Source organism: Microtus ochrogaster, unplaced genomic scaffold (assembly GCF_000317375.1).
Source record: "Microtus ochrogaster isolate Prairie Vole_2 unplaced genomic scaffold, MicOch1.0 UNK208, whole genome shotgun sequence".
NCBI classification, from domain to species: domain Eukaryota; kingdom Metazoa; phylum Chordata; class Mammalia; order Rodentia; family Cricetidae; genus Microtus; species Microtus ochrogaster.
This window is the reverse complement of record NW_004949306.1, coordinates 24,138-35,072: the sequence shown is the minus strand read 5'-3', so window position 1 is coordinate 35,072 and position 10,935 is coordinate 24,138. Positions and strand designations below refer to the sequence as shown.

At 41.7% G+C, this 10,935-nt stretch overlaps 1 protein-coding gene across 1 annotated transcript in view; it reads right to left on the bottom strand.

The window, feature by feature from the left end:
• Positions 1–4,731: 4,731 nt before the first annotated feature.
• Positions 4,732–10,935, bottom strand: part of LOC102000244 (carcinoembryonic antigen-related cell adhesion molecule 21-like) — a gene marked incomplete at its 5' end in the record, with an annotated part of 24,419 nt that continues 18,215 nt past the window's right edge. Inside the window, one exon of the mRNA XM_013355589.1 lies at positions 4,732–4,837. Coding sequence (XP_013211043.1) covers positions 4,732–4,837 — 106 coding nt within the window. The remainder of the gene's footprint in view (positions 4,838–10,935) is intronic.

Here is a 10,935-nt window from a genome sequence, read left to right as displayed (position 1 = left end):
AATAAATTAGTGTGAGTTTACTCACATTAATAATAATAGTGAGTAATAGAATGAACACTTGTGAGCTGTTATTTATAGGCAATTTACATTGGTATAGATTCTTTTATATTTATACAAACTTAAATTGTATTGAATATGTTCCTATTTTGGTCTACAGTATTTGTATACCTAGGCAAAGTTATTTTGTCATGCATGCTTATACCTCTGCTTAAGACATTTTGTATATCAATACAATTTTAGGATATATTTGTCATATTGCAATACATTGTTTACATTTTGAGGTCATTATCCTCATTTGTTACACAGTTGTTTAAAGATCATTTAATAATCTAATATGAAGTCTTAGTCTTTAAGTTATATGGGTATTAAGACTTATAGGTCAATAGTCATCTATGCTTGTCATAGTTAGACTAATCAGATCCTTTAGATACATAGAGATTGTATTCTGCATAGATAGGTAATCTTCAACCACTTCAAAGAGCTATAGAATATGGCATTTAAACAACTTGGGATTCTGTTGACGTGAGACATCTTGCGAAGATGGTTTGAAAATTTTCCTGCCTCTGAAAATCATCTGTCAGTTACTCTAGGTCTTAGCCAAACTTGGTTGCTCAAAAGTTGAAAATGAGACTTTGGGTGATTGCCCAGGTAGCCAGTAGTCTCTGTCATTTGTTGCACATTTTGGAAATTGCTTGATTGCTCTTCCTGTTTACTCAAGCAGAATTATTTTCCTTCTCGGGTTTTCGATGGGGTTGAAGACTAGATAGTTGTAGTTACCTTCCTCTCATGACTTGGCCAAATTATGTATTATATAAGATTTAAACTCCTTAGGATAGCATAATTACTGAAACATTTATCACATGTTTCTTGCTTGATATTATTTATGCTGATTGTAGTTCTAATTTTTATACCTGATATTTGTTCTTATTGTATATAATTTTGTATTAGGCTTAGAATTTCCTTATTTAAACAAAGTGGGAGGTCCTGTAGGAATTCCTTCAGGCAGCAGCCTTTAAGTTACCCACCCACTTGGGGGTGGCCTTTTGTACTATAAATGCCAATGTAAAGCAAGTGCCAGACTCTCTTTACTGGCTGTGGGATTCGGTGGCTGTTTCCCATTTGAGCAAAAGACTGTCATTTGTGAGTCTACCTCTAAATAAATAACCCTTTATTATACTCAATTCTGAGCTAGTGTGGGATTTTGTTTGAGCATCCTTCTTCACTGCTTTGAGTGGGTTTTCTGGAGAAAGGCTCAGAGGTGGGCTCAGGTGTAAATGCACAACATACAGAGACCCTGATGCCACAGCCAGGCAAGCATGACAGTTGTTGGCGTGGAGATTTCCCGAGACCTCTGGCTGAGACTTGATCTTCCTGTGTACCACGGCTTCACATCAGGCTTTAAAGATGCAGGAAACCCCATTTCCTGCTTGTCCTTTGTTTTTTGGCATAAGCACTTAGGTGATGTCCAAGGTTATGGGAATTCAAGTCAGACTATGCTAGGACAGGACTGGAGCTGGGGAGAATGACTGTGCTCTGAATGGGTAAATTTAAAACAAGCTGTGGCTAGGGGAGTGAAGGGTGGACAGCTTTGATGCCCTTTTCTCAGCCAAATTTGAATTCCAAGAAAGGTTGGGTTTCCCGTAGGCTCCAGAATACATTGTTCCTTCTATTGATACTGAAGAGGCTGCCTCCTGGAGCTCTGTGTGTGTGTGTGTGTGTGTGTGTGTGTGTGTGTGTGTGTGTGTGTTTGTGCATATGTGCACGTGTTTCCTCATCTCATGGTACAGAGATCTCCTAGTGAGAGAGAGATTCTGGAAATGCATCATTGGTGTAGCCAGCATGACAGGCCATAATTACTTCCTTTTTAGTTCTGAATAAAGTGTTTCTATGACTCTGGGAGATGGGGAGGCTGAAGTTGATGGTTTGGGTGTCTGGCCATTATGTTCAGGATGATGTATGCCACATGATCCACCTGAAAGTATGAGTGTTGGTCAGTGACATCAGTCCCACAGGGCAGAGCCTCACCTTGCTGGTGATCCAGCCCCACTGTGCTGTGGCCTCTGTGCCGGGTGAGCCATGGGAGAGGACACCCGTCACTCACTGTCTGACAGTCTGATGTGTGGTCACTAGAGGAGACAGGTTGAGGAACAGGGTGAGACAGCCATGGGGACAGAGCCAGAATCAACAGAGACATCCAGATGGGCCACAGAACAGAGAGCGAGGATGTGGACCATCCTGACCACCACTGCTCTTTGTGGGAAGTGACATCAAAGTGTGTTTTTGTGGGGTGGAGGTAGTTTTGAAGTAACTTAGCTTGCCTGCTGCTTATGAGTGTGTTCAACCTGCGAGAGTTCACACTGAAAGTGTCCTTATGATTTAAAGCACTCTTCAGTCTATGAGTGTACTTGGATGAAAGGTTGCAATGATAAAATTTTGGTAAAACTGTTATATAAGGAAGAAACAGGGTCTCAAACCCATTAGAAGGGAATCCATCCTTTTTATGGTCAGAGCAGGTTCAGATCAGAAGAGAAAGATGCGCTGTTGTTTCTGTGTGCACACTGCTGTGCATGTGTCAACTCGTTTATTTCCTTGAGTCTCTTTTCTGAGGTGGGCAGAATGCTTGTTTCACAGGTGACAAGACAGAGGATCAAAATGTTCAAGTTCCTTGTCAAGGGCCACAGAATACAAGGAATCATGGTCAGGAATTAAGCACAGGGCAGGGATTTTTCCAAACACACACTCTTGCAATAGACTCTTGGGGCCCATTAACCAATCTTTGCTGCAGCCCTAAGGAATGCAGACCCAAGCTGAATTTTACAGTTATGTCTCCAAGAATACCTCATTCTCAGCCTGGTGTTGTTGCACACATTTGTCATCCCAGCACGTGAGAGGCTAAGGCAGGAGGATGGTCAAGAGTTCAAGGCCAGCCTGGGTTACATAGTTCAAGGGTAGCCATGGCTGCTCTGTGAGACCCTCTCTCAACAAAGAAGTACACAAACCAAAACAATACAGACAGTCCACATTCTTCAGAGACATTTCCATGAGCAAACAGTCAGTGAAAGTGCTTACCTTGTTAGGAGAGTCGTCAGAGGAGCCCAGATCTAGGGGAGCAAGAGAGAGTTGTCAGTGCACAGAAGTGCAAAGCTGACTGAAGGTTTCCTGAATTTTGGCAGGTGGCAGGTGACCATGGTCAGTTCAGGAATTAGCTTCCCTTAGAGGCTGCTCAGACCCACCGTGTTAGTATCAGAGGAGGAGCAGGATGGAGCCTTCTGTTTTCCCAGTTCACAGGCTGCCCAGAGGTGATTCTCAGCAGCATGCGCCAGTGGCAAGGGGAACATAGAGGCCACAGCACCCAGCTATTCCATAAGACCAAGAAACTCTCCCCAAAGGAGATGTCTATGTCTATAATTGAGGCAGGAAGGAAGGCATCAGGAGACCTCTGGAAATGTGACTTTTTTAGGCCTGCCTAGCCTGGTGGAATGAGCTTCTCAGGGTTCTCTCAGGCAACTCCTCTGTAGTTAGGAAGGCTATGATTTATGGGATCCTCAGTGCAGGGAAGTGCAGATCCCTTCTGCAAACATGCAGAAAGGAAGGTGTGGTCTTTGAGCCAAGGATCTCCAGGAAGAGCAAAATATGTGGCAGAAAGCCAGTTCTCGTTCTGTGAGTGCCTTTACTTACTGTGGTTGGAGGCTGAGGGTTTGTGCTCTGTGAGATCTCGCTGGTCAGTTCCCCTAAATAAATATCAGACACTGTGACCACTCTTCCCACACATGGGGCCTTTGCTCCTGGAGTCAGGGAGGATGCTGTGGGCAGCTCATTCCTGGGCTCCTTGCTGTCACTGAATCTCCATCACACCATTCTTGGGACTGCCTTCCCTCCTGAGTCCTCGTTCCTTAATCTAGGTGTGATCCCTGCTAGTGGTGTCCTTTGTCTTTGCTGGACTCTGAATCTGCCCTACTTTGTTCCCTGGTGCTGCGACCACACCCAGGACTGGTGCTTTACTATTGAATGTATTCCTGGTGGGTAGCTCTCTTATTTTGATGCATTGCACCAGTCCTATGTAACACTTGCCCTGTTCTATTTTCTAAGGATGGTTCTGGTTTTTTTATATTAATTTTCTCCCTACTTTCTTTCTTTCTGTTTTTTTTTGGGGGGGGGCTGGTGAGGGTTGAGACAGAGTTTCTCTGTGTAACCCTGGCTGTCCTGGAACTCGCTCTGTAGAACAGGCTGGTCTTGAATTCACTGAGATCTGCCTGCCTGTACATCTTGAGCACTGGGATTGACGGCATGTTCCACCACCGCCCAACTTTTTTCTATTCATTTTCTTGATCAAGAGGACTTTAATGCTTCTGTTGCTTTATCTTAGGATCCCTTCTCCCTATAACCCTCCCCCTGCTGCTGCTGTGGTCAGTGGGACATGCAATCTGCATCTTCCTGCTGCTCCTTGGATTCCTTCACTTTCCTTTCTTCTTGGACCTTGACTTCCTGTCTGAAGAATAAAGGGGTACAATTCAATCAGCTTTCTATCTATGTGGGAATGAACTCCAAGAAACAAGAGTACAGGGAACAGGAAGACAGTGAGGCTGAACCCACAGGATCAGTGCTGAGGAGCAGAGAGTTAGGAGAGAGGTAAAGAGATCCAGCTCAGAGGCAGAGGGAGAGAAATCCTTGCCCACTCCCAAACATTACACTAAGACTTGGAGAACACAAAAGAGGAAAGACTGTCTTACCCTATTTCTTCTTGAAACAATGGAAACATGCCAGGGCTGCTATCAGAGTCACCCCAGCCACAGATCCAACAATGATGCCGGCAGTGGCATCCTCCGAAAGGCCAGGACTCTCTTGTATTGGGAAGGAAAAGACAAGAAGGAATGTAGTAAAAATGTTTTCCAGTGGTGTTGCCCAGGGAATTCTTAGCATGAGATGATTTCTGTTCACCCTCTTGGGGAATCTGTTTTCTGTGGGAAGTTGAAATGTCAGCTGAAGTGAGGGTTTCTTAGCAAGTGTCTCTCCACCCTCGCTGTGTTTCTAAGTTGGTTTCTCCCTCTTCCTTCTAATCCCTGATTCCATCAATTTCATCCAGGCAGTCACTTGCAGCCATGGGAATGTGAGACAGGGCGAGTGCTATTTTGTGTTGAAACTCCCAGCATTTTCATCTTTTCTCAGGGTCTCAGCTGTGGCAGTCTCTTGTGGCTGTGATCTAAGTGACAGAGGCCAGGCTAGTGACTCTCAATGTACCAGCTCCTCTCCACAGAGACCATGGTTTCTGCAGGGGTAGAAAGGCCAGGCAGACTCTGTAAGACCCTGTCCCTCTGCTTGGTGACTGCGGGGAACTGAGTCTCAACCTTGCAGAAACTCTGCTGGAATTGCACCATGATCTAAGACATGACTCCTTATCTGCCTCCACAGGGATCATATTTCCATTGCTCTGAGGGCTATCTCATGCTCACCTTCACAAGTGTATTCCCCTCTAATACCTTGCTCATCTGAGCCCATCATGGCCACATCTTGGAGGATGAAAACTAGTAACTTACCAGGTTTGGAATTTTGCATCAGACACCCCCTCCTTTTTTCCCTCCCATATTTATTTAGTAACCATGCTATAGGGGTTTCACTTCTTGGATAACATGGGACTCCCCACATCCCTCATGTAATAAAACCTTCCTCACCTCTTTACCCCTTGTTGTAGCCATCTGAGGCTCCACTCTAACCAGTCTGCTCAATGTATTATTAATGCAAATGTTGGCCATTGTGGTATGGCATTTATGATGTGGATCGCCATGTATTTGTATCTAGTTTCATCTATATGATGAGTCTGTCACATAGAAATTATTTCCATTTAAAGGATGAAAAAAACTGAGGCTTACAGTGGTTTGTAAAAAGTACTTGAATCTGTATGGTTGACCAGAGACAGACCTGGCTACCTAACTTCATGGCTAACACGAGTACTGGGAATAATTGCAGCTAACATTTATTTCACTTTCTCAGTGTGTGATATTTTGCCAAAAAGGGTATTTGATTATTATATTAAGTCCTTAAAAATTACTCTGAGGGATGGATGATGGTGGCACATACCTTAAATACCAGCACTCAGGAGGCAGAGGTAAGCAGATCTGTCAGTTCGAGGACAGCCTGGTCTAAAGAGACAGTTCCAGAACAGGCTCCAAAGCTATACAGAAATCCTATCTTAAAAAAACAAAATAAATAAATAAATAAAGTAAAATAAATCTCCCAAACCAAAAACTTACTAGAAGGCAGGTGAAGAATATGATGTAACCTAGAACCCTAGCATCACAGGCTGAGGCAGGAGGCTTGTGAGTTTGAGGTGTCTGGGTTATATAATAAGATCCTTGTCTCCCTAAAAGCTCCCCCAAGCTAGTGGTGGGGAGGGGGAAATAAAGAGTAGAATGAAGATGAACAAATGGTGCCAGGAGAGAAAGATGATGCACCAGATGTTGACTCTTCAAAAATGCTTAGCAATATTGCCAGCCCTTTCCCACATTAACTTTGGATAAAAGAGATGGCTATTACTAAAATTTGAGACCATTCTGTTATTCTGACGGAAAGAAGAATTTCAAGAGAACTCAATAGTTATGAGCTAGCTATTGGGTGGCTGAGATGCAGCAAGACAAATTCCTGGAATCCCTGATGCTTCAGAGACAGAAATAAACAAAATAGAATAGCTGTATAATCAGCAAGATTGAATGGAAACATTTGACAACATTTCACAGACTTAATGACAAAAACACTGACAATGGGTAGAAGTCCAGCTTAGTCTAACAAAGGTCACATGTGCAAACCCACAGCCAGCATCATATTCTGTGGAACACTGGCAGTTTTTTCTCTGAGATCAGGAAGCACAAAGGTTGCTGCTGTGACAACTTTTGTTCAAGAGACTCTTAGGACACACACCACACAGAACCATCAGGCTAGATAGACAATGAAATAAAAGGTGCCTGATTATAAGGTGGCAAAATACACATCTGAAAACACACGAGCTTGACTGTAGAAAATCCTTAACCTTCTACAGAAACTCTCAGAACTAAATGAACAAAACTAGCAAAATTGTTGGACAACAAAGTGAACGTGCCCAGATGAGCTGTATCTCTGTATACTAATATTGACCGTGAACTGTTAGATTTCCTTTTCTTCCTGTCAGTAGTGGAGCTTGAACCTAGGGCCTCATGCATGCTAGGCAAGTGTTCAGTTACTGAGCAAGAGCCCCAGTCTTAACATTGGACAACTGAAAAGGAAATCAAGAAAGTATTTTATTTATGAGCTCACCAAAAAAGGATAAAATACTTAGAATTGACTCCACCAAAGAGATAAAAAACTTGCACCCAGAAAACTACCCAATAAGAGAAGATGAAAGAAGACAAGGAATGAAAGCCAGTGGGGTTTACAGGTGGGAAAACTTCATCTCATTATTGCTGTTTGCAGTGCTGGGGATCGAACTCCAGGCCTTGTGCATGGTGAATGATGCTCTATTGTTGAACTATAGTCCAAGCTATGCCTTTTAATTTTGATTTTGAAACAGGACGTCACTAAATTAATCAGGTTGGACTTAAATTGGCTATGTTAGACACCCTTAGATCTATGGTACTCCTGCTTCAGTTTCTTGTTTGACTGGAATTATCAGCATGAATTAGCTTGCCTGAAAGCCTTTTTTTTAGTAGATGATAATATTACTGAAAATAATCTATCAGCTCTATGCACATCAGATCAAAATCCTAGTAGCATCTTGTACTACTGGAAATAGAAAATCCATTCTAGATGTCCTGACTCACTACATAGACGAGGCTGACCTCAAGCTCTCAGACATCCACCTGTCTCTACCCCTAAGAGGTGGGGTTAGAGGTGAGTGCCTTAAAAGTATCTTGACAAAAATGAACAAAATCGCAGGACATCCTTGGTGATTTCATAATTTTAGTACAGAGCTTCAATAATCAAAATATAAAATAAAGGCAGACATACAGATCAGTGAAGTAGAATTGGAAAGCCCAGAACTGCTCATGTACACTGGCCAATTATTAGATTCAAGATTAGTTGTTACGTATGAATGTGTTTGTGGGGCACAGTTTTTGCACATATATTATAATTTGTTGTCAGTCCCGAGCAGGTAGTACATCCATCACTTCATTTGCCATTTTCACATTTGTTAAGGACATTTGTCTCTGCTGGCTCCTTTTAATTGGTCAGTGTCACACAGGGTTGTCCTGCTGAGTTACAGGACTTGGAAGGCATTCTAGCTGTCCAACTGCACCTCTGTGACCAGATGAGGTTTGATCAGGATGCTAAGATTGTTCTATGATGGAAGAATGATCTTTTAAACAAGAGATGTTGGCGAAATGGGATATCCAGGCAAAAGAGTGAAGTTAAGCCTTCAGCTAACATTATATAAAAGTCAACTCTAAGTGGATCAAAGACCTAAAATGGATCAGAGCTGAAAACCATCAGACTTTCAGGGGACAGGATGAAAGCATCTTGAAACTGGGCTTGGCCTGTTTTTTTGTTATGATGCCAGATGCATAGGCAGCAACAAAATAGATAAATTGGATTTTAGCAAAATTGAAAATGTGCATCAGATGATGTTATCAGTCATGTGACCCAGCAGGTCTTTGGGGCATTTTTCACAATAATCAAGGACAGTAAATGTCTATCTGTGGATGAGTAAGTAAAGAGAATGTGATGTCTATTCTCATGGCTGTGCTGTTAAACCTTTTAAAAGAAGGAGGTTCTGTCAATGTGGTTATGTGAAAGATCCTAGAGTACATGATGCTGAGTGAGATAAACCCTGCACAGAAAGGCAAATGATCTCTTTCAGGAGAATCTCACAATCTCTGCAGACAAAGAGAGAATAATGAAGGTTACCAGAGACTGAGTGGCAGCAGGAGGGATGGGGTAGTTTCTGGCCAAGGGCACAAGGTTTCAGACAGACCAGAGGGTTAAGTTTTGAGAAGTATGACACAGCAGGCAGATTATAGTCCACTATAATGGATTGTGACGAAATGAACAATAAATTTCAAATGTCTTAGCATAGAAGGATAAGGGAAGTAACAGGTGTGTTAATTAAGTTGAATTAATCCTTCCAAACTGTATCTAGATGTTGTTTCTCTTAAACATATTCTGTTATGACATCAATTTAAAAGCCATTAGAACAATAAACAAAGAACTATACAAGGAAGTGAAAAGTCTACTTCAGAACAGCAGAAAATACTTGTAAATAAACCATTTGACCAGAGGCTGATGTTCAGAGTGTATAAGAAACTCCAACATAGCAAAGAGAGAAACAAAAGCAAAGAACCCAGCTGAAGTACAGAGGTCAAGAGTAGGAAGGTATGGACTTGATAGAAAGTGTGTGCATGGCCAAGAAGCACAGGGAAAGAGGCTCCACTTCACTTCTCAGTCACTGACCAAAGGGAAATCAAAGTCACAATAAAGCAGCATGCACATCTCTTAGAATGCATACCATTAAAATCACAGACAGGAAGCAAGAGAGTTGGAATATATAAAGATATTAGAGCTCTGGGGCATCACTCAATGGGAGGGTAAAATGTAACCATGAGACACGGCACTGTGGCTCCTCAAAAGAGTAGAGAATTGCATTCAACTCAGTAACTGAATCCAGTATTGTAAGGGGTGGGATAGATTACAAGAAGTTTTGGAAATGGACAATGATGGTGTTTACACAGCAATATGCCAACTTATGCCAACCTTATGCCAACTCAGTAACTACATCCAAGATTGTAGGGGTAGGATAGATTACAAGAAGTTTTGTAAATGGACAATGATGGTGTTTACACAACAATATGAATATACCTTCTGCCACTGAGCTGAACATTTCAGAATTCTACAATGGCATATCTAAAAATTAAAAATGATTTCTATGTATGGGTGTTTTGCCTTGTATGTCTTTGCACCACATGCACGCTTGGTACCTGAGGAAGACAATAGAAGGTACTGAATTCCTTGGAACTCAGTTACAGACAGTAATATGCTACCATGTGGGTGCTGGGAATTGAACCTGTCCTTTGAAAGAGCAGCTAGTACTCTTAATTGTTGAGTCATTTCTACAGTCCACATGTGTGTACACACACACACACACACACACACATATATATATATATATACATATACATATATGGGTATCCATGTATAATGTGTATATATATATATATATTTAGAGAGAGAGAGACATATATATGATACACACACATATATTACACGACACCAAAAAAAGTTAACAGAAAAAGAGTCTTGTGCAAGGAGGTCATGGTGTAAATATCAGCATGAGGATCAGAAAATATGGGCCAACAAGATGGGCCATAAGGTAAGAGAGCCTGCCATACCCCCCCCCGAGTATCTACTCCCAAATACTACACATAAATAAAATGTACAAACAAATTTTGTCCAGTGAAATGCCTTAGCAGATAAAGGACTTGCTCACCCACCTTAGTTCAGTTCTCAGTCCCTGGAGAATTGGCTTCCACAATTTGCCTTCTGACCTCCACTCATGGGTGTGGAACATGCACACAAAATGTATAAATATGCAGATATAGTATGACGTAATACAGGTCCTTGCTGTCTATGGATTTTACATTTATGGATAAAAACAAGCCTTGGAGGCAAAGTACTTGGAAACAATATGTCTAAAGTGAAAAATGTATTGCTTCCTCCTGTCCTTGTCCCTTACTGAACACAATAAAACCAGAGTCTGCAGTATTCTTATTAGGTGTAAGAAATAATTGAAAGAAGATTTGAATGTATGGGAGGGTTGTAGAGTAACATGAATATTTTACTACATTCTGAGGGTTGACTGTGTGCTTGGCTTAGACCCTAAATTCTTTTTTTCCCATTTATTTATTTATTTATTTATTTATTTATTTTTACTTAAAGATTTCTACATCCTCCCCTTCTCCCATTTCCCTCCCCCCT